Genomic DNA, 25062 nt, shown 5'->3' with positions numbered 1-25062 from the left:
ATATATTTCTTCCCGTTATTCATATCCATTTATGCCAACTAGTTGTACCTCCTTTCTTGTGTCAGGGGTTTTTATATATTTGATTTATTTTTTTTATTTTAGAAGTGGCTCTCCGACTACCGAAGATTGGCAGTCCGCTTCGTAATTTATTATTTTTATTTTTAAGGTACAACTAGTTGGCATAAAATAAACATAGCTAGCTAATTTTTCCACAAGTTTTCACAATAATATAATTGTCATAGTTTAAAGTATCAAATTGAGTAACTTTTCAAAAAAGTCTGTAATACCGTGTTCGGTGTCATCTCCACAGTTCAGTCCGGGCCGCGAGGGAGTTATTTTAATTTTTTGCTCCACCGCCCCGGCGCCATCTTATTGCTTTATTTCAACCTTCATTTTGAGGCTTTAGTATTCAAGACGTTGTGCTTTATAATGGCATGGCGGTTGCAAGGAATTTTGTATTTACTCTGGCGGGACATTAGATGATTCTTAAGTTTAAATAAACGCGGAAATTCAAACTGTTCTTTGTTTCTGTGTTATTTTTAGGTAAAAGTAACACAAAAACTACTTGAATATGACATTGCCAAAATAAAACATTACATGATTAAAAATTTTAAAAAGATATGATTAACTTTCGTACTTGCGATAGCCTAATTGAAATAAATGATTTTTTAATTTGAATTTGAATTTTCATATGGATATATTAACAAACCACATAATATAGAAAAGCTTTACCTTTACCGTGTTTTTTGGCAGTCCATATGAGAGACTTATGTCCAGCAGTGGACGTCCATTGCCTGATAAGGATGACGATGATTCGCGATATGTAATTTCAGAGTGGCGTCGATAATAATTAGCTGAAAATTCAGGAAAACAGATAAGAAAATTAAGAATAGGTTTTATGTAGAAAATTTAAAATAATAGTTGTAACAAATTGATTGACCCACGTTGCATAAAGTGGTACCTCGCAAGGTACACTGCGTCTATAATTAATAGGCTATCAACTAAATCATGAGGCCATGATATTCTTTCCGCCCCGCCAATCCGCATTGGACTAGTCTGGTGAGAAAGAAAAGAAAGAAAATCTTACTATGGCTCGACCCAGGTCTCAAACCAGTACCACGTGAACCGATGTCACTTAGTTATTATATTTTTTTTATTCTTTACAAGATAGTCTTTGACTAGGAGGATGTAAATCCACACCCATTTCGATTTCTACACGACATCGTAGCGGAACGCTAAATCGCTTGCCGCTACGTCTTTTCCGGTAGAGTGGTCCAAATGAGAAAACCTCAATCGGCCCAGCCGGGTTTCGAACCCAGGACCTCCGTCCTGTAAATCCATCGCGCATACCACTGCGCCACGGAGGCCGTCGAAAGTTAACGGGTACACAAACAGAGAGATAATCAAATGGCGCGAATTTAATAACAAATCATTATATAAAGAAATATTACATAGCCACCTCGCATCTCACTTTACATCTTGAAGTCATCTCACGTAACAATTTCATTAGCCGTTCATTATCCCGGAGGGTCTGTATTAGCCACGCGTGTTTATTGCCCTGCCTTATATTACAGTCATCGTATTGAGTTCACCTTTCGACGGGCATTATACAGGATGCTCGGTAATTAAGCAGTATGTTCTAGATAATATATGCTGAAGAAGATGAACGCTTGTAAAACTGGATGTTTGTTGTGATTCAGGACCACGGGTGTGTTTACTAGTCTGACTCACTACGACGAATTCGTCATAATAATTTATTTTTGAAGGTATGTTTTACCTAGGTGTGTATAATATACCTTTTATAACAGCCATCGGATTGAGTTCTTTCTACGGGCATTAGGTATACTGGATGCTCGGCAATTAAGCTCTATGTTCTAGATAATATATGCTGAAGAAGATGAACGACTTACTAGTCTGACAATCTACGGCAAATTCTTCTTAAGTATTGACTTGTTTTTTTTTTGCTTTGCAAGAATTATGATCTTCAATGGTGTATTTTGAAGGTATGCAGCGAATGACTGGCAACTGGGGAGTTTATTTCTCATTTTACGCCGAGGAAAATATTTAAAAAAAGTTTAATGTATACTTCGACGGTTGAGGCTTGAAATTGACTTCCAAAGCCTTCCAAACTTCATAATTGGCAACCCTACTTACCACAAATCATAGAAAGCGCTAAATGCTTTTATTAATTCCATGGTAGGTGCTTACCTAGTAGAAACATATGCTGACAAACTTTAAGCCAAAGGTTTTCTACAATTAGATATGTAGTGTATACGCAAAAAGTGATCCTCTAGCTACCTACTCTACCAAGCGCCCTTACCTTACCTTATCAGCCGATGGACCTTCATTGCTGGACATAGGCCTCTTGCATGGACTTTCAAAAACAGCGGTCCTGAGCCACTGAGCGCACACATACACAATTTTGTGTTTACTTACATTAAATACTTATGTATGTATATTTTATATACTCCCTGGACACACAACTCGACATTGTAGACAATATAATATAGGTATTATATGTTAAGATAACTTTTGTTGTTTACTATTCGACTAAATGAAATTAAGACAATTAGCCACTTCAATCCGCCTCAGTTTCGACTCTAATGACATATCTATAGAATAAAATCTTTGCCTTTAAGGCTTCATAAAATGAGGTACCTATATCTGGCTACAGTAGGCTCTAGGACTACGATCCATATACGTTTTATTTATTTCATATGACAGGATATTAGGGGAGACGATTCATAGCGCTAGATTACCTCATAATACCGCCATAACTTTCACCTTACTAATACTTTTGTGTGTGCCGTAGATAACGTTAAGTCTTATTTATTAAATTCGTTAGCTAACGGTCATTGCGTAGCCAAAAATGTTCGATCATTATTACTACACTGTTTGAAAAACTATCTTATAGGTATCTACTAGGGACATTTTTTAAATTACCTACCCTCATTTTAAACGTACATTATTCAATACTGTATAAAATTTCATTTGTTTATTTGCATTCCCACGTGATCTCGTCAAACAAGTAGTGACTATTTTTGAACATGAAAGACATCGAGTATAGTGTTTAAATACAACGGTAAAGTTATTCTCTATACTCCCCTGGAGATTTTATTTTCAAATACGTGCGATACTTAAGTCGTCGTAACGTTTTTAGTAGGTCGGTATCTGTCGAATTTTGGTAATTTTTGAGGATTTTTGGGGGGCGAGGCTTATCGGGGCGTTTATCTACATATCTGGTTGATATCATGGGCGTACCAATGGTTATAGAAGAATGGTTAACGTCGAGAGATATTTGTGATTTCATGCACACAACTTTAGGTGAATCAGGGCCTTCGTATGCTATCGTGAAACAGTGGGTGACGGAGTTCAAACATTTTCGTGTAAATCATCGTCAGTCCATCTGGTGGGGGGTCGACCAACAAACTCAACTCCGCTTTCCAGTGCGGGTTCGCCGTTCCAGCACCTTGGGACCCCAATGACCATCGGCTCTTCTAACTGCTGTATGTGCCTCGATCATTGCCACTTCAGCTTCGCGACACGTTGAGCTATGTCGGTGACTTTGCGGATCTCCTCATTTCTGATTAGATTACGCAGAGATACTCCTAGCATAGCTCGTTCCATAGCCCGCTGTGTGACTCTCGTTTTTTCATTCTCGAAATAACCGTATTTAAATCATCATTCCAGGTCCACCTGTACTTCTCAGCGCTCCCAGAAGACAAAGTGCCTTACGTGAACAGCATCGGCGAGCGGTACCGGCTCAAACAGCTTCTGCAGCAGCTGCCTCCGCAAGACAATGAGGTAGGGCTTCCAGATATAATGTGAAATGTGGCTGTGGATATCCAAACTGTGGACATAATCTCTGTCTTTAGAGGTAGAAAGTTCGAATCCGGGCCGGGATATTTACCTCCAGATTTTTGAAATGTGCATTTTAATTAAATATCACGTCTCTCAAATGATGAAGGAAAAACATCGTGAGGAAATCCGCATACCTAAGACCATTTTTAATTTTCTACGTGTCTGCCAATCCACATTGGGCCAGTGATGGATTATCAGCCTAAGCCCTCTTATTCTGAGAGGACACTCGAGCTCAGCAGTGAGCCGAATATGGGTTGATAACGAACGAATATAGTGTGACGTGACGGATAGCAGCGACAGTGATTGTACCATAATTTTGTTGTAGAGGAAACACCTCGAGCAGGTCCCAGGACTTGGGAGTAGGTTAAAGGGATCCCTTTATAATGCATAAACACACAACTGCCCGACATGTTCTCCATCACACTAAGCAATTTCATTATCAATAATTCCAACATTAAATATTATCAATAATTACAACACAAAACATTATTGCACAAAATCACTAAAGCGACTGGCAGCGTGACGGATTCTACGCTGCCTAACAATCAACTGAGCTCAAGACATCAAATATCTCTTATTTATACCAACACTGATAGCTTCTTTCAGAAAATCTTAAATATTGAATGTTAATACTACCCGCAATCGAGGAATTTGTAACAATAGTTCAAATATTTTATCCTTACCATTATTTAAAGCCTCAATAGATCTATGGTAACTAAGAGAACTCAATACCAAGCAACTATGGGTAAGATCCCCGCCTGCTGCAGGCTGCTACTCGTACCAGGATCGATTGACAACTTTATATTATCTTTCTTTCATAAAATCCGTGGTGTGAATTTCCAGGTGCGATACTGCCACGCGCTGTCAGACGAGGAGCGCAAAGAGCTGAGGCTGTTCAGCGCGCAGAGGAAGAGGGAGGCGCTGGGTAGAGGACAGGCGAGGCAGCTGCACGCACCAGCGCCTTGTGACCGGGTACGTAGTCTATCTTATTGTTGCCAGCGCGCTGTGGGACAAGGAGTACAAGGAACTGCGGCTGTTCAGCGCAGAGGAAGAGGGAAGCGCTGGGCAGAGGACAGGTACTCTACGATCGGATACTTAAGTAGTTTAACTTAAGCTTATTATTCAACAAGAAAACTGTTCTGATGTTAGTTCAGTTAGTATATTATAACTGTATATCAAAAATATGTCTTTTCATTCAATAGTTTATGACTTGCCGTTTAATCAAAGGTTTTTTTTATTGCTACTAATGGGGCATGCATAGTGAGCTTTTGCCACTCGTTATTAATTTAGAACAAACAATGGAATAATATTTTTTCATCATATTCCTCAAGGCGTCTTATCCTTTTGGACCCCATTTTATTAATGTGTGATAATAAAAAATAGGAATGTATTTTTTTATTTAATACAATTTTGCGGGGCACAAAATATACCCTCTATAGTAGCAAAACTGCAGCAACCCAGTTGGCTTATAGATTAATTAAATACCAGAGATTTTATGAAATCTACCATTAAAATTATAGATATTTGCGATTGATATTCTCTTACAAAAACAAACTGACGGCCTCCGTGGCGCAATGGTATGCGCGGTGGATTTACAAGACGGAAGTCCTGGGTCCGATCCCCGGCTGGACTAATTAAGGTTTTCTTAATTGGTCCAGGTCTGGCTGGCAGGAGGCTTCGACCGTGGCTAGTTACCACCCTACTGATAGGGACGTACCGCCAAGCGATTTAGCGTTCCGGTAGGATGTCGTGTAGAAACCGAAAAGGGGTGTGGATTTTCATCCTCCTCCTAACAAGTTAGCCCGCTACCATCTTAGACTGCATCATACTTAGGTGAGATTGTAGTCAAGGACTAACTTGTAAAGAATAATAAAAAAAAATGAACCATTAAAATTATAGATATTTGCGATTAATATTCTCTTATTAATGAATAACATTAATAAAAACAAAAACAAACTGATTTGGACCCGTATCCCCTGATAACGTCCTCGGATTACTGGACTTAGAAACAAATGAAGGCAATGAAGTGTAAAAATGTTTTAATTCAAGATCCGTGTCGAGATCCGTTTAATCCGGCCATTCATCTGATAAACTCTGTTAACACCTTGCGTTTATCTTTGTATGAGTTAGGCTGAACTTTAAATATAAGAGGTAGCGATTTTTTAATTATTACCGCAGGTAGGAACCATTAACATAAAATTTAACTTAGCCTCAATAGCATCACCGAGGGGTGATAGTTCGATCTCCAATTTATTGGGCTATCGTACCCACTCTAATACAGTATTTTTGGTTGGAGGGGAATACTGGTCATATTTAAAAATATAGCAAATATTCTCTTTAAAAAAATATATTATAGGTAGGTACTTACTTGAATACATCTCCGAAATAATTAGCTTTCCCTTAGTGAAATTACCTATATCTTACATGACCTATATCTTACATGTTGCTCTCCATGACCAATATGTTTTTTGATTCGAATAGGTACATCGCCACTTAAAACTTAAATGTTTTAGATTGGATTCTAACTAATCCTGATTTCAGGTACCTCTAACTTTAAGTTAGCGACTTTACTTCAGCATATTTTTTTATATGTACAATGTAATAAAAACAATTACATATGTATCTAAGATGATTCAAATTGAACAAATATTTCACGTAATAGATAGTAACCCGCTTCTCTCAACAGTGTGAACGCGGCGGTCGCGCGACGTAGCATTTTAATTCCACGACCAATAAATCATACGGAACCCTCCCCCTCCTGCGCCTGTTACTGACAACACGGCATATTGAGCTGTTTGTTTCTAACACTCAGTAACAAGTATATGTATAAACAATATATATAGTAAGTCCAATTGTAAGCAATGTACCTTGAAAAAAAAAATCGTCTTCTTTTTGTTGGTTTGACCTGACACACGAAACCTCGAACGGAAACAGTCCCAAAATTACACTAATGGGATCAAAGATTTTTTACGATTAGATATGTCACTAGCGCTTCATAACTGAGGCGGACAAAAGTGGCTAATTGTCTTATTTTCATTTTGTCGCATCGTAATCAACGAAAGTTGTATAAACAAATAATACCTAAATATTGTTTGCAATGTCGAGTTTTCAGGAAGTGTAAAAACTATATGAGACGAATATCTTAGCATTAGGATTCACCGTGCGGGTGCCGGGTCCATCGCGTGGTAGAGAGAAACACTCTGAGCAGAGTCCTGAACTCGTGACTACCGGATGTAGGGTTAAGGAATTCCTTGACGATCGATCAACACTCCCCGTTCTCTGCTCGTGTTGTTCTCCCTGCCTAGCTAAACTTCGTTAGATCCTATTAGAGCAGCTTTGGAGATTTTGGTGGTAATCCTCTCGCACCTACTTCTACGGCGTACAGACTAACTACATAGCCATTTTTAGTTAGTTTATTTGTTAGGTCATAATATTTATTCACTTTTACACTGTGGTCCTTTGGAATGTTAGTCTTCCACGGCACAGTAAGCTCTACACGTACTATTCGCTTTGTTTGTTTGGACAAAAGGAAAATGTCTGTCTAGATCTCGAAATAGCGACATCCGCTGGGATTTTATAATTTTTCTCATACGTATAAATATACACAAATATATAATGAACGTAAACACAAAATTGTGCATGTGTGCGCTCCAATTTTTGCGGTAGTTTTTTGGCACGTAACATGTCTATAGCAGAAAATCATTGAATGGGATTGGGTTCAAAGGTTCCATTAGTATATTGCAGTTCTTCAAAACTGCAATTAAGCAAACTTTATCTTTCTTAATACAAAATGTTGTTTTATATTCCCTGATTGATAAAATGAGACGAGAGAGAAACAGATAGCCGTATAAAATCTCGTAATCATTAGTGCTTCCCCGCGGGCCGACGATTCAAAGTTTCCTCGTTTTAATTTGTACAAATGCAAATTAATTTGATTACTCGCAGACTTCTCTTAATGGAACTTTCGGACAGTTACATTCAAATACTTGTGTAAGGGCGACTGCCGACGTAATACAAAGTTGTAGACATTTTTTATAAGGTTTATAGATCAGTGTTTGGCTGCAATTTGGCTTATTGTAATCGAAGATGCAGACTACAGTGGAATGCGTTAGCCTTTAAACTCTTGACTTGAAGATACCCGTACCCCTACGTTGTATAGTGGTAAAACACTGTCTTTACGATTAACAAGATAGGAAGAGGACATATTGATCGTTGTAAAATTCATACATAATCATGGGTGAAAATCAAAGATGTATATGTCAATTCATAGTGATATTTCGTAAACAGTAGATCATAGATTTTTAACACATACTCGTAGAAAGGGGTGTGGATTTTCATCCTCTCCTAACAAGTTAGTCCGCTTCAATCTTAGATTGCATTATCACTTACCATCAGGTGAGATTGTAATCAAGGGCTAACTTGTAAAGAATAAAAAAAAAAGATTGTGTCTAGTCGCAGGATTTGTACGCAATTTTATGTGCCCCGAAATTGAAAGCTTTTGACGCATCGCTACGCTACGATAAGAACGCTTGTGTGCGTGTTAGCTCTTACGCTCACAAAGTCAAGAAGTGGCTTACATTTGTAGTGAAAAATTATTAGGTGTCTAAGGGTTATAAGTCTAAGAAAAAGACATAAAATATAAAACACAGAGAGTATTCTATCCCATTCTCTCGCCGGCTTAGTCATGTATATTATGTCTTTGTCATCGAGTTTGAAATCACAACAATTTTCAAATAATTTCACTGTAGGATAATTTCAATATTTTTTTCTAAGCTGTGCCAAGAAAACAAGAGTGGTGTCTTAGCGCTTATAGTTGATACTTGGATTTGGGCTCGACATACCCAACTGGTCCAGACACTAGATAAGTCATTGAAACGTTAAAAAAATATATCTTTCAAATGAGAAATACCTATTCAACGCGACTGTCGTACGTCTGTAATCCGCCTATAGGCGCGCTTTATTGCTGACTCGATACTAAAGTCTCAATTCGTTTTAATTGTTGAAGTTCTGACGTCCAAAAGAAAACGCTGAGCCCTTAAATTTTTAATGGCGGGCCATTTTTAAAACTCCCGTGTTTTTACATTTCGAATTATTTGTTTTAATGAGGGGGATGAGATTTTTTATCAAATAATTTGAAGCTTCGTTAATTAATCGCGGCTTTTTATTGTTTCGTTTTCAGTTTATTTTAACTGTACTACGGTCTCACCTGCTGTTAAGTGACGATGCAGTCTTAGGATGGAAGCGGGCTAACTTGTAGGTAAGTTTATTCAGAGGTACCTTAGCTAGAGGTACCTTCAGAGGTATCTGAAATACCTCTGAAAGTTTCTACGCAGTAGCAGTGCAGAGCGATGGATTTACAAGACGGAGGTCCTGGGTTTGATACCCGGCTGGGTCCGTTGTAGATTTCTAAATTGGATAACGTCTCGCTGGTGGGCTGCGGCTGTGGCTAGTTACGACCCTACCGGCAAAGACGTACCTACCGCCAAGCGATTTAGCGTTCCGGTACGATGTAAAAGTATGATGATCGTGTAGAAATCTAAATGGGTGTGTATTTTCATCCTATATCTAACAAGTTAGCTCGCTTCCATCTTAGATTGCATCATCACTAACCATCAGGTGAGATTGTAGTCAAGGGCATAAATAATAAAAAAAAATACTAAATTGCTTGGCGTAGGTACATCCTCTGTCTCCGTGGGTTAGTAACTAGCCACCAATTTGGAAAGTAGATTTTACAGCAAGAAACGTAATTGTGAAATAGAAAAGAAAGAATGATCTTTATTTTCAAGTAATGCCACATATTACGTATTAAATTCTAAATTATTTTATAGTTTAATTGTCCACACAAACAGTGTAGCAATAAAAGAACACACGTGAACTTATCAGAATATACTGGACTGGTTATAATCCATACGGGGTTCTTAATCCTGTTCATGATCGCAGCGTGAATCTATGCTAATATTATAAAGCTGAAGAGTTTGTTTGTTTGAACGCGCTAATCTCAGGAACTACTGGCCCGATTTGAAAAATTATTTCAGTGTTAGTTAGCCCATTTATCCAGGAAGGCTATAGGCTATAAAATATCCCCCTATTCCTACGGGAACCACGCGGGTAAAACCACGCGGCGTCAGCTAGTCAGTTTTATAAAACCAAGAGACGGGTGAAGTCAAAAGTTAAACAATTTCTTGGTCCGATGACTCTGCGGCAGTGCGTTTATGATTGCCGTTATAATTGAGAGGCCCCCCCCCCTCCCACCACTTACCCTCCAAAATTAGTGCTTAATGTAGTGGAACACCCCAGGAGGAAATATGCCGACTGTGGTTCGCGAATCTCTTTAATATTCTTGGAATTGCGCGGCTCCATTGTGTGATGCGACACGATTTTATTGAAACAAACAGCTGTGTCTAATTGTCAATAACTGCCTACTTGAATATTTAAAAATATGTTATATTTTTTGTGATATTGTTTTTTAAGACAAATGATGGATTAATCTTGAAAAAAAACCAAAATTCGACTACTTATTTTAGTACTACTCTGCCTCCCATTCTGGAGGTTCAAATCCGCTCTTGGACATGCACCTCCAACTTTTCAGCTGAGTATGTGCATTTTAAGAAATTAAACATCACGCGTCTCAAACGGCGAAGGAAAACGTCGTGAGAATTTTCTTAATTTTCTTCGTATGTGAAGTCCGCCAATTGGGCCAGTGTGGTGGACTATTTGGCCTAACTAGCTAGACTAGAAGAATAGAAGATGAAAAATTAGTAGATTTTTTAGCAAAATAGAATTGCGACTTCCTGATTCGATCCATCCAGACCTTCAGTTCCAGATTATCGCATTGATGTATGTTTTCCACGGTGCAGTAAAAACTCCACAGATGGACTCAATTGAACTCTTTTAAAGCTAAAGTTATTTTTAATGTATAGCCCTTAAGCTAATACATTTAATTTTATACAGGTAATCCTCATCCTCATTAAAAATTAAACACGTGCATAATAATCATTCAATGGTTTCTGAACTGTTTCTGAGGAAGTAAATATAATTTTAACCTTATGGAACTATACCTACACAAGAAGTACTTACGATATCAATTATCAACATATCGACATACATTGTAACAATGAGACAAACAACCCTTTGTGCCGTGCGACAATGGAACCGCTGAACCATTAAGTTTTAAGTGCTCTCTTTTGGACACAGTTCACTGATTTTTAATCGTCCCTTAAGTTCTGTGGGTTCAGACAAAAGAATCTGAAGTTCCTACTCCCTTAGTCCATCCGTCTATTAAGAAAAATACTTAAATACATAATTATAAATAATATTAAAAATCAAGTAAATTTAATTAACAAGCACCTTTAAAACATTAAATTTGACTATTTGTAAAGACTCTACCACCGGTTCAGAAGGCAGGTTTAGCTGAGAAGATTATTGTATAATCTCTTAAGTATTATCTGAGTGTAAAATGAATTTATTTAAAAAGTTGTGAAGAAATATTCTACTACCTTGTGTACGAATTAATTAATAAAATTCCTTGTATAGCGTATAACTTTATAACGAAATTGGTTATGGGTTGTTTTTATCCTCATATACATAACATAAATATGTATTTTTAAAATAAAACTGCCTGAAACAGACTTAATACACAGACTAAATATTTTTTCACTCGAAAATTTGTGCCCCCAAAAGATTGTTAGGTATTCACGCAAAATAGCGAAATAATTTTTATTTGATTTAACTATCAAGATCTCAACGTCTAGCAGGCATTTATATTTTTGTATATTTATTATCTTATTCGAGTTCGTTTTCTGTACATTACCGTAAGTTATCTATATACCTTATTATGAGTTTCTATACCTTACCACAAGTGATCTACTTAATATTCATAGTAGCAAGTTGTTGATCGTAAACCCCTCAACCCTCTGGTATACGTCAGCAGATGTAAATAATCGTAACACAAAACACCTGTAAGTGCGTGCGTTATAAACATGGCGCCTGTTTTGTAACGGGCTAATGTGCCGTGGAAATGGGGTGCTGTTTATAATATAAACATCGCTATAATCTAATCTTTATGTTTATCACTAGCAAGACGTGATAACCCAATGGATGGCGCGATTCGGAGGGCGTAGGTTTGAATCCGGTCTGGGGAATGCAAGAAATTAAATATCAAGTGTCTTAAATCGTGAAGAAAAACCATTGTAAGAAAACCTGAGTGTTTTCTTAATTTTCTACGTTTGTGAAGTAATTGTGAGAGACTCGAGCTCAACAATGAGCCAAATATATGGGTTGTTAATGATGAAACGATGATCACTAGTAGACATCACGCAATTTCACTTACGTAGTTCCCGTACGCGTGAGAATACAGGGATAAAATATAACAACCTTAAGCACGCCATTGCTGATGATTTTGCCACTGTTATGACAACTACCAATTAATGTTAATGATAAGCAGTTCCGACTTGTTAATTGATTGATCAATATTCTAATTACGAACTGCATATTATAAACCCAAAATTTGCTTTCAACCTAAGACCTCATGATCCGAAGCTGCATAACCACCGAACCAACGGGGCAGACATTAGTAATAAATAAATAAATAAATATACTTAAACAATACACATCACTATCTAGCCCCAAAGTAAGCATACAGAGTAGCTTGTGTTATGGGTGCTAAGATAGTTGATATTATAATATTAATATACAATTATATACTACATATAAATACTTATATAATGTATAAATACACACAGACACTGGAAAACACCCATGTTCATCACACAAATATTTTCCAGTTGTGGGAATCGAACCCACGGCCGTGGATGCAGAAAGCAGGGTCACTACCCACTGCGCCACGCGGCCGTCTAAATATATTATAACCATATGAGTATATGGTGGGTAATGAACAAGGGCGCGTATGGTGGAAATGCCCCATTACAGTAACCGCCCGCCGGTTAAGTGCCGCCATAAAACCGTTTAATTGCTTTTCCATAACATAACTGAACAGTTCATATTTTTAGGATCTACGTAGGGTAGCCCAGTTAATATGACCTTTGCCTTCGATTCGGAGGGCGTAGGTTCAAATCCGTATGAGCATTAGACTCAGACCAATTATTGTATAGGGCCTGCCTCGCTAGACGTTACTTTTCTGTCAAAGTATATGATCAACGATCTAATGCGAATATAAAAACTGTCTCTATAGTATCGATGTTAAATAGTTGTAATCGTGTTCGTCGGTTAAAGAGCTCCGTAAAAATACCTTTTTGTGTAATTGAATTGTGTAAAAAACGGGCAAAAACTTCTAGTTTAGTAGATATATAATTCTAGTTTAGTAGACCAAATCTAAGCTTGTTTTCTTCAGAAAATGACAGACAATTATTTTGTTCGTGACTATGAGTTCGAAACAGGTCCTTCTATAATAATTGGTCTGAGGCATTAGAAGAAATTAAATTAAATTAAATTTCACGTGAAGGAAACCTTGGAATTTTCCAATTATCTACGTGTCTGTCAATCTGCATTGGGGCAGTCTGGTGGATTATTAGCCTAACGCCTCTCAATCTGAGAAGAGACTCGTGCTCGTGCTGATCGGATTCAAACCCACACCCTCCAGAATTGGAGGCAGAGGTCATATTCACTAGGCTATCACGGCTCACAAATAATAATAATAAAGTATGAATGCAATTGTAATTTTTTTAAAGTTATTCCATAGATTTAAGAGTCGGAGTAGTTATTCAATATGTTGACCAGACATAAAATACATGTGCGCATGGCTTTTTATCTTTTACTTTATTCCCCTTGGGCAATAAATTATCACGTTTGTAATAAACAATTCAACAGCGCCATCTGTCGACGACGCGCACTCATTTCGACGCGATAAATCAACACGGTGACAACAGGAGGTGCAAAGTTTGGCAATATCTCATGGAGGGAAAGATTGTGTTTACGAGTGTTTTCCTACTTTTCCCGGGCTGCAGGTGCTACGTTGAGATTTGTGGGCATAAGTTTAAACTTGTTGGAATCCAACACATTAACAACAAAAATGATTGGAAGCAATCAGAAAATTGCAAAGAAATTATAAAATGTACTTAGGTACTTAATTCGTTTACATATTTTTATCAAAAAACAACTGAGGCCGTAAGGCGTAGCTACTACAAGAATTATATTGTTGTTTTAATAATTACTTATTTAATATTAATTTAGTCCTAGGCAGTCTTATAGTCTAGATTTTAAATTTTGACTTTATAATAAACCTCAATAAACGTTTCAAGTTAAACATTCTAAATTTAATTAAAACCAAAAATTCCGAATAAGTTTTTCGCAGAAATTGATAAACTAAAAAATCTTACAGGGAATATTTTTCTGTTTTAAATTTTAAGTTTGTTTTTTTGTGTTTGCGTTATTTTACCTATAAACATTTTATAGGTATAATATGATAACAAATTTATATCTGTATTTCGCCGCAAAAACAATAGATTTTTATGGTATTTATAAACATGTTTGATGCGTTTAACTGAATACTGGATGAATAGTAACATTTTTAATTTTTTAGCGGCAGTTACTGAAATTGGTATTTGACACGCCATCTATTATAGGTTGTATTCGAAAATGTTTACTTTCCCTCGGAATAGATGGCGCTGTCGATGAAGCTACTAGCTTGAAAGTTTACTTAGTTTTAACTAGATGGCGCTAGCAGGTAGAACAAACAACTTGCAACCAAGTTTAATCAATCCACACTAGATGTCGCTACATGACACATTTTTCAAAGAATAAGTAAACAATACTTATGAAAGTTTTGAATGCGTTGCGTCCATTATTATTTTACATTCGTAATAAAAGCAGCCTAAAACCTTTCCGCGAAGGTGTGAAATTCATTTTTGTTCCTCAACTTTGATTTTTTTATCCATTTTGGGCGTGGGAACGCGGCAGGTACCTAGCCAGTGTTACATTCATACAATATTACGTCGTAAAAGTGCGGCATAGTTATTGTGCTAGTATCACGTTTTAGGCCTACGTGGAGCTCGATACACCTTTACACAGCGAGACGCCTTTTGTCTTTATTCGTGTCACTGCTTTTGGTTAATAAATTTCATTTATTTTATTACCGACGCCTGAGAATTTATTCATAATTAGTGGACGCTTTTAAATATTATGCGGGTAGTACGTAAAACTGTATCAATATTATTATATTTTCCCATAATTATTATATTATGGGAAAATACCTAGTTACTTGGGAAAATACTTAGTTAGGTGCGAGTGATTTTTTAAATAATTTGAGTACCTAAAACATAGATTGACAAACTCAGCCTTTATAATGAGGTAATATTCTATTCACAAATGAAAAATATGTTTGCCGAAATTCCTATTCTTATGACAAAATTCAAAATTCATTTAGGTATTTCAAGTAGACTCAGTTTACAAGTACTTTTGATACGTCACTTGACTATTTGTAAAGATTCTACCACTGGTTCGGATTGTCTATCGCAGACTTTCAGCCATTATCAGCCTATTTTAAAATGGCCAGGCCTTCCTTCGAGTAGGAGTATGGAGTTTAGACCCAATGTTGCTCTAATGCTGGATAGCTTCTGACTCCTTTGATGAAATTTATCAATCTGTGACCTCGACGTAATCGACGTCAAATACTATTCAAACACAGACACACACATGCACTGGTGTGTTGTGTGGCCATTGATGAGCCAGCAGTGAATGGGCGCTATATTTAGTATGCGCTCCACATACAGCGCCTACTTGTTGACACGTTCTTAGTAAACGGACTTGAGTCGAGGCGATAAAGCTGCCTTTGACAGATTCAGCCATATATATATTATTATATAGCCATATATACAGGAAGAAATTTTTTCAAGTACGGATATTTTTATATTTTGTACATAAACAAAATTTAATGAACACGTATTTTTTCTTTTTTTTTTTAACTCAACAATAACAGAGTTATCGTTAGCTAAAGTTTAAACATTTAAACAGAATTTGAGGGTCACCCTATCGCTGTACTAAGTAATAGCACAGTAATAGGCAACTACAAAATCAGCTGGTAGGTACTAGGTTAGCGAGCGCCCGCGCCGAGGGCCGTTGACCTTTCTACGTTTATTTTTGTACCTATTATTTTTTATAATAATTAAAGGTCGTCACTTTTGAGTTGAGTATCGATTTTCCCTTCATACTTTATTGGGCTTAGGACCATCAATAATGCGTAGTAATAATAAAAATTATAAACTTTCGATTGGAATAATGAAATACAAATGATGATTATTATTACGCAAACTTTTGCATTAAAGGATGATTCGACTTAAATGCGCAAGCGACGGCAGATTGTCTGTCACTGGTCGCCCATCGGCAATTCGGCAGGCGTCCTCAGGGATTTTTCGATCCCCTCACCCCTGCCACCCCCGTCAGCCGAAGCCGAAGCGATATGACTACTGCCGGTATTTCTTTGTCGGCGTCTTACAAAGTGCCGCCAGCAGTTGCGCAGTTTGTTTGGGAATGTGTCCATTATTTTGTTATTTCTGAGACATAAATTGAAAAAAAAAATTACATAAAATGTATCGAACTGTTTGTAGATTTATGTTCTATTAATGATACAGAACCACGAAAAAAAATGTCCGCACTAAAGTCCGAATCACCCTGTATATATTCAGCCATATAGATATTATACATCCAGTGAGCCGTGATAGCCCAGTGGATATGACCTCTGCCTTTGATTCGGAGGGCGTAGGTTCGAATCCGTTTAGGGGCATGCACCTCTTCAGTTGTGTGCATTTTAAGAAATTAAATATCACGTGTCTCAAACGGTGAAAGAAAAACATCGTGAGGAATCTTGCATACCTGATAATTTTCTCAATACTCTACGTGCGTGAAGTCTGGCAATTCGCATTTGGTCAGCGTGGTGGACTAAGGCCTAACCCCTCTCTTTCTGGGAGGAGACTCGTGCTCAACAGTGAGCCAAATATGAGTTATCTATGATTAATCATGAGGCTATTTTAAAAGCCCTTAAATATTTTTAAGGAATATGGAGCTTCGACCACCACACTGCTCCAATACGGGTTGTTGAAACTAGGGTGATAGGTAATTTTAAATTAATTATCAGATGTTTATAATAATGATGACATAACTTTCGTCCTGACGACCGCTTAACCTGCAAAAATGTTAGCCCTCATTCGCACGAGAGCTTTTTTAGCGGACGTTAAAAAACGTTCAAATATATGAAGTCAAATGCAGGTCTATTTCCAACGCCCAAAATTGAAAATGCTCGAAAAAAACCTTGTGTTTTAAAAACGCTGTCGTTTGATCATAAACTTAGGAATGCATTTGTTGTATTTGAACGCTTTTTAACGTCCGTTAAAAAACTCTCGTGCGAATGAGGACTTATTCGAAATAACGATGACGAAGTCGCTTGCCTAGTCTATAAGATTACTTTTCAAGTCTAGACTATCTCGTACCACATAAAATGAGTTTTCCGCTTGAGTTTCCCAGTTTTTACTGCCTACATCGTAAAAACTAGTGATGTTTTCTTGTCAAAGGATATTTTTGTTAGGTAAATACTGTAGCGTTGGGTCTAGTTTATTATAAGCAATGGGTTTTTTTCGTAACAAAAAATTAATAATATAGTTTTTTTTGATATTCAAATGAAGGCACCTGCCATGACATGATACTTCGTAACGCGAGGTATTAACTTGATTGATATTTTTGTAGGTTCTCGAATGTGACAATCATTATTAATATCTGTTTTTGTCTGAATTGTCATGTTTAAAATAATCATCAAATCAACTCACAAAATACGTCATGTAAGAACTAAATGATATCCACGAATGGTTGTCAATAGACACCGGATGACATTTGTTACACAGAATCTCAATTTCGTATGTGTGTACTCACATACGTCAAAATTAGTGAATTAGCCTGCAGTGCATTTAACTTGTTATTAAATAAGAATAAACAAAAAAGATCTGCTGGCCTATTCACTATTATGATCTTTATTATCAACCTATTTTAATAAACATCAAATCAATTTTGAAATGTTATCTACCTACTGTATGATATCCACCAGACATTTTAGCATACGTCAAAGATAGTGAATTAGCCGTCTGGTAGGCACTTACAGACTTCTTTTGAGAATCGATGCAAAACATTCAGTTCTTACATCCAAGAAAAAAAAGGAAATTAAATAATCATCCAAAAACATGTAGCCGATTGAATTTTGAAAGACCTTCGTAACAAGCCTTCAATTACAGAGCCGCCGAGCGGCGGGCCTTTTTGAAAAACTGACGTTCACTTGTGTTTTTTTATTTCCAAAATATCGATAAAAACCGTAATTTTGAAAACGGCCATCTACGGTAACATGCACGGCTTACTGTAGTAATTTTTGTGTTTTATATTTTTTTAATTTAATTGCATTTGTTTTTCGATCATCTTGATCTAATTTTAAGTCGAGTCAGGCTACGAAAATATAAAGGTTTTCTTCTTTTGAAGAAATTTTCGTTAACAGCCTTCAACAACCAGCAGTCCACCGTCACAATAGGGAAGTGTTGTTTAACTCCGGTTCCTTGGTGATGACTCTAAGCTGTGGGTCACAATCACAATCATCAGCTGAATATTATGATAAATACAGAATAAATATTGCAGACCTCAGGATAAATCGTCGGCTTGTCTAATAGGAACCTTATGTTTACTAGTATTAAAGTACCTATATTTAACTAGCCAAATATTTTAGAATGCAAGGCGGGGGGACGATTTTCACCTGCTCGTCTGGTCTAACACAAGCTTTTCACTAAGCAGGCATTTTACTGCACTTTCATAAGAAACAGCACGCATCAAATAAACTAACTGATGATGATAGTTTTATTGATGATGATGATCATGAGAATGATGATGATGTGATTTACTTATGATTGCATTTACTGCAGTTTCATACCAAATGCCGAGAGCACAGTCCTCACCGAGTGACGAACAGAATTCTCCTCGTCGCGACAGATGTCCTGCGCCCGCGCATGCTGCCAGGGTTGTCACTGAGGAGTTTTATTTTTATATTTATGTTAGGCCATTATTAATAATTACATTTTATGTCATCATCGTTACCAGCCTATTTTAAAGACCCATTGCAGTACCAGGCCTCCGATCTTACAGGAAAAGGGCTATGGAACCTAGAATCATCTACTTCAATGTGGGTTGGTATACTTATAGTTTATGAGAAATAAAATCGAATGTCTTTACTTTGAATAAAATTTACCTACTATCAAAAAATCTAGTTGAGTATGAAGTTATCAAGACGGAAAACAATTTATGAGAAATATAAATCGTTAAATGGTTTTCTTTTTTTAATCAACCATGGGGGTTAAATCTCAAGTAATCACAATGACATCCTCCTGTTTGAGCACAGCATTGCTTGGTCGTCCAAATAAGCACGGTGACAGTGCTTCCCCAGACGAGCTTTGGCACAAAGAGTATTGTAATTGTATTTTTTTTTGTATTTAGTAAATGTAGTAATTTTCCCTGAAAGGTACCTATCTGGGAAATTTGGTACCTTTTTGTAAGATTTTTACGTTTCAAAAACCAAGCCTAGGAACCCAGGTAAGAAATTTTGAACATATGTGACTTTATAATGTAGCTAGTATATTATAACGTCCAAACTACCTCCCTACCAAATTTTCATTTTTTAGGTCAAGCGGTTTTCGATATTTCGTGATGAGTGATTTTTCTCTATTATTTAAATGTATTTAGATTTTAGTAGAGTCGCCAACCCTGACAGCAAGCGCCTTCAAAAGCACCTATTTAACCTCAAAATGAGCAGTTTTTGTGTAAAAGTTTTTATTCAAACTTACTGCCGTCTACTAATATTATGCTTATGTTACCATTTTTTCAGCCCTTATCTCCGCGCCGGGGGTGTTTGATGAATAAAAAAAAATTTAGCCGTGGCCGTGGTTCTGGCGTATTAAAAAAAAGTTTTTTGTCTCTGGTCTCGCATATGGCGTAGCGCGTGCTACGTGCACATTGCGTACAATTTTTTTCGCATCCGATTCGAAATTTAAACACCGCGGCACATGCGCGCGCGCTGATATATTTTTTCTCTCTTTTTTCTCCTCTTTTTCCTCTCTTTTTTTAGGCGTCTATAGACGCGCCTACTTATAACTCCGACCGACGGCTCAACTGCTTACACCCACCAAACTTGTTAAACATAATATGTTCTCAAATTAGTAGATAGGCTCAGAATCTTTATTTTGTTTACATTTATATGCAACCAATTAACAAGGGAATATAAGTTATTGCGCAACCAGGAGTATCAGTATTATCATGAACATCATCTTTTTTATGAATAACTTCAGGGCTTAGGTCTTCTCTTTACTGTAAGAGAGAGAGATTTAGAACTTGGAACCGCCACCTTGTTTTAATATGAATTGGCGACTCTTAAAGTTACAATGTTCGACTATGTTTGAAAACATTGCGATCAATACTAGATGTAGATGTTACTGACATTGTCCGGGACCAAGAGCATTGTCTATTAAAGTACGTGAATGTTAAATTGCCGAACTCCTAACTCCAGAATGTTATTTTAAAAAAAACAAGAGAGAAACCCCTAATATTTCATAGCCCGACGCAGGATTTGAGCCTAAGACCTCATGATGTGAAACCACGTAGGCTCCAATTTAATAAAGTAGGTGTGTTTCCTCACCAGACGTGTTGGTACGTCTGTTGGTGGCTTATTTTTTTTTTTTTTTATAAAAGAAGCCGGCACCCGCGGCCTGGCCTTTGTTTATGGGCCATGAAAAGGTAATCATCAAATGAAACGCTTTATGTTAGTTTTGTATGTCCGACGTCATTTTTATAAGGTTGTTTGAATTTGTAGATAACGCCATTTTATTATCGGATGTAAACTTTTTAGACTTTTTTTTTAATATCCAAAAGTCGCTTTCGATTTTTTCCGAAATTCAACTTCTTTCCGTATTTTTATTCCTGCGACGAGTTTATAGCTTTCTACGTAGGTATAGTATATACAGCTGCAGATCAAAAATTCAGAGGTCGTACTTAAATACGAGAAGTCCTAGGTTCCTTTAATAGAGCCAAGTTTATTCGTGAATTCAAGGTAAAAAAAATATTTTGAATATTTTCCTTTATATTATTACACGTAGCAATGATAAATTTTACTATTATTTACACTTATTAAATACAATAATATTTAAATTACTAGTAACTAACATAGCCTAAACTTATTATAAAAATAAAATAAAAGGAAATTATATCTACAGACTTAGGCGTCGTAGAATTCATCCGAATCGATGATCATTAATAAAGTGCCCACTGCCACGTTAAATATATTATACGTATACGTATAATATACTTATATGTATACGTTGTATATTAATTGTATACTTATGATATTATACTCGTAATATCATGGCCTACCTACATTTTGTTAGCCACATGACGTCTTATCAAGTTAAGGGACTCTTCAAATCTCAAGAATTTATTGTTACGAAAAATGGGAAATAAATATACTACACAGTACTAAAATATCTTTTTCGAAAATAATCGACTAGTTAGATTAAATTATTGTTACAAAACCTTGGAAATACACAGTACCGATACATCTTATTCATTAATTTATACGTATTGGTAATTCTTTCAGTCAATGAATAATCAAAATCTAAATGAGTTTATTTCAGACTAGCTGACACCGCGCAGTTTCACCCGCGTGGTTCCCGTTCCCGTAGGAAAACGGGGATAATATATAACCTATAGCCTTCCTTGATAAATGGGCTATCTAACACTAAAGGAATTTTTCAAATCGGTCCAGTAGTTCCTGAGATTAGCGCGTTCAATCAAACAAACAAACAAACTCTTCAGCTTTATTATATTAGTATAGATAGGCTTTAGTTTACAAGCACTTCTGAAACGTCAAGTTTGACTATTTTCAGAGATTCTACCACCGGTTCAAAAGGCAGGCAATACATGCAAGTTAGTAGTTTCCTGGCGCTAACAATCCACCTACGAGATAATTCTACTTTCACTGAAATATAATTACGGCTACTTACAAGTCAAAGATGCAAATATATAGATTAAACTTTATCTATCGTAAAGTCAAGTATAACTTTCTAATAGTTTTTCCACATCTCTGATCACCCTTACGAAGGGTTAATAATTACCCACAGGGTGTTGAAAATATATTCCCTACGCCTTATAGATGCTTATAGGTGATTAATTGTTTGTTTAGAAGGGCTCAGGGGGTAAAATATAACCCGTTGAGGTGTGAAAGTATGTGTTATTTGTTTTGGAAACCGCTGGGGTCTTAAACCCCTTTTATGACTTTTACGCCAAGTAAATAAATATAATGATTGCTATAATTAGGGTACCTAATAGACAAATGTGATGAGACCAAGCGTAAGCTTTTGTTTTCTAGGAGGTCCTAGGTTCGATCCCCGGCTGGACCGATTGAGGTTTTATTATAATTAGTCCAAGTCTGGCTGGTGGGATGCTTCGGCAGTGGCTAGTTACCACCCTACCGGCAAAGACGTATTGCCAAGCGATTTTTGGTTCCGGTACGATGTCGTGATGAAACCGAAAGGGGTATGGATTTTCATCCTCCTCCTAACAAGTCAGCCTGCTTCTATCTTAGATTGCATCATCACTTACCATCAGGTGAGATTGTAGTCATGAGCATGTGAACTTGTAAAGAAAAAAAGACACATATTTCTTAGTTTAAGGTCTCACCACTGATGAGGCATGGAAATGCATGACAAAAACAATGAATTAATTGATTAGGTAGCGTTTTCTATAAAACCGGCTTGACCTTTTCCGACTCTTCCAACAATTATCGCTCAATTTCGTTCAATTTACACAAAATCTTAACAAATTATATATCAAAACCTTCCTCATGAATTACTTTATCTATTGGTGAAAGTTGCATTTAAATCTATTTAGTATTTTTTGAGTTTATTGCGAACAAACAGACGCGGCGGAGGGCTTCGTTTTATAATATTTACTGACCGATGCCCCGCGGTTTTACAAACATAGTTCCCGTTTCCGTGAGAATGCGCGGATAAAATATAGCTTATGTCACTCACAAATAATAGGTATGACTTTCTAGCGGTAAAAGAATTTTCAAAATCAGTTCAATAGATTATCACCTACAAACTCACAAACTTTACCTCTAAATTAATATAAATGTAAGATAGACTCAAATACTTCGGTTCAGAGCTAAACATCCAGCGGCTTCCTGTTTAAAATTGTTAGTTCACCTGAGTCCTTGTTCCTAAATAGGTATAATTTCCAAAAAAAAATCATCAATTTATGCTCAAATCTAGACACTACGGGTGAATGACCCGCAGTGGGCGGCGTTGTTTTGGTGACATGACGTGCCGATGTTACATTTGGTCATACTCGACATGCATATTGTAATTTATCTATACAAATATATAAAAAACCTCTATATCTCCACGGTAAAGGTCCGGACTCACACCGAGAAGTTTTAGGTTCGATACCCGCTCGCAGGACTGTCGTATTCACTCCGAAAACAATCTTTCTGACTAATTGGAGGGGACTGTTTGTCAAGTTAAAAAAATATATATGTCTCACTTTGATCAATAAATAAATGCACCTCGTTACAGTTCGTCTTGAAAGTTTGCCGAGATTCACGATAATATGAATTATGAACGTCATACAGGCAATTGTCACTGTACCCACGAACTGATAATCCAATTTTGTGTTAGGTTACTTAAAAATAATTAACCGATTACTGATCCAAATAATTCTTTGTAGTAAAAAACGGCGAAGGAAAACATCGGTGAACTTAGTCTCAAAAAACGGTGAATGAAACATCGTGAGGAAACCGGCATATCTACCAGAGAATTTTCTTAATTCTCTGCGTGTGTGACGTCTGCCAATCCGCATTGTGATTATTATTAACTCTTAATCTTGAAATTAATGCTACGAGAGCCAAACGTGCCCAATCTAAGAAGACTGCCATTTCACAGTAGTACAAGAAAACTTATTAAAAACATAGTTTCTATAGTTATAAGTACAATATACGTGTAGGCATACAATATTTGATTAAGTTAAGAAGAACGTCACGACAAAAACATTGCTATAAATCGCGACAAGTCATGTAACGAAGATACCCCTTAAAATTGTCTTCGAAGGACAAATACTGGATACTGTGGGCGGGTCGTTGACCCCAGATAATGAATATGTTTGGCAAGATCCGACTGTTAGTACGTCTGCCTCCCGGAGACGGAAAACGTGATGTCTTGCGAATGTTGTGTAGACATGGGGAGATGTCGATATCGATGTGATTAATTATTATTGGATTGTATTCTAGTCTTCTTCTTTTATTTTTTTTAATAACTGCTAACTTTAATGCTATAATCTGAAAAAACAGCATTAGTTAATGTGCAGAATGCGCGAAAGCAACAGCGTTATCAAAACGCTTGTTGAAAATAATGACAGTCTATTTGTGAAACATTAGTTACGCATTTAAGAAGTCACGGTACTTCACAAAAACTTATGAAATGAAATATTGGAAGGAGAATGCTAAGGCAAACTTTCCTAGGCCAAATCCATCAGAATTCTCAATAAAGGTCAAGAGAAAGAGTACCCGAAACGACGAATTTGTATGAAAGGGTTGATAAGAATGAAAGTAGCAAGGGATATATTACGTAAGGATCGTAGCAAATGTATGGTCGTTATCGCTGCCTACCCCTACAGGAATGAAGTGTGATGATGATGATATTTGTATTTATATGCATATATTTTGTTTTTACCCAACTGCCAACAATTTATTGATTATTATTATTATTGTTTGTCGGATCAGATGCGTTTGGAACCTTCGTAGCTTTAATTTTAATTTTTCGACTTCAATGAATAACATTATCATTATCTCATAACTTAACCTGACGTTTCAAAAGTCGAAAGCCTAATTGAAATAAATGAACTTTGACTCGTGACTTTTAGTAATCACAACATATCGACAAGTGCATTGTGCACATCCCTAGTAGGAACTCCAAAGCTGCCTGTTTGGAGAGCTCCCAAATGTCTGTAGTCAGGCCCCCCCTAGTGCTTGATGAATACATCGCATTAAGTTAACTGCTATCCGCCGCCAAGGTCTAGGCTGACGAGGAAGAGGCTGTGCCAAGGCTATTCCTTACAATTATGGGGAACTACGTCTTAGCTGCCAACAGTTTTAGCGTTGTTATTTATCGTTTGTAATGGTGT

At 36.7% G+C, this 25062-nt stretch overlaps 1 protein-coding gene across 15 annotated transcripts in view; it reads left to right on the top strand.

Moving 5' to 3' along the window:
- The window catches only part of LOC112044815 (protein prickle), a 408579-nt gene that overhangs the window by 304517 nt on the left and 79000 nt on the right, over positions 1–25062 (top strand). For all 15 annotated transcript variants that reach the window (XM_024080787.2, XM_024080785.2, XM_052887841.1 and 12 more), the window contains 2 exons: positions 3691–3804; positions 4705–4833. In XM_024080787.2, the coding sequence (XP_023936555.2) occupies positions 3691–3804; positions 4705–4833 (243 nt within the window). The remainder of the gene's footprint in view (positions 1–3690; positions 3805–4704; positions 4834–25062) is intronic.

This window comes from Bicyclus anynana, chromosome 20 (assembly GCF_947172395.1).
Source record: "Bicyclus anynana chromosome 20, ilBicAnyn1.1, whole genome shotgun sequence".
Classification (NCBI taxonomy): Eukaryota; Metazoa; Arthropoda; class Insecta; order Lepidoptera; family Nymphalidae; genus Bicyclus; species Bicyclus anynana.
Note: the sequence above shows the minus strand (reverse complement) of the source record. Positions and strands in the feature narration are given on the sequence as shown.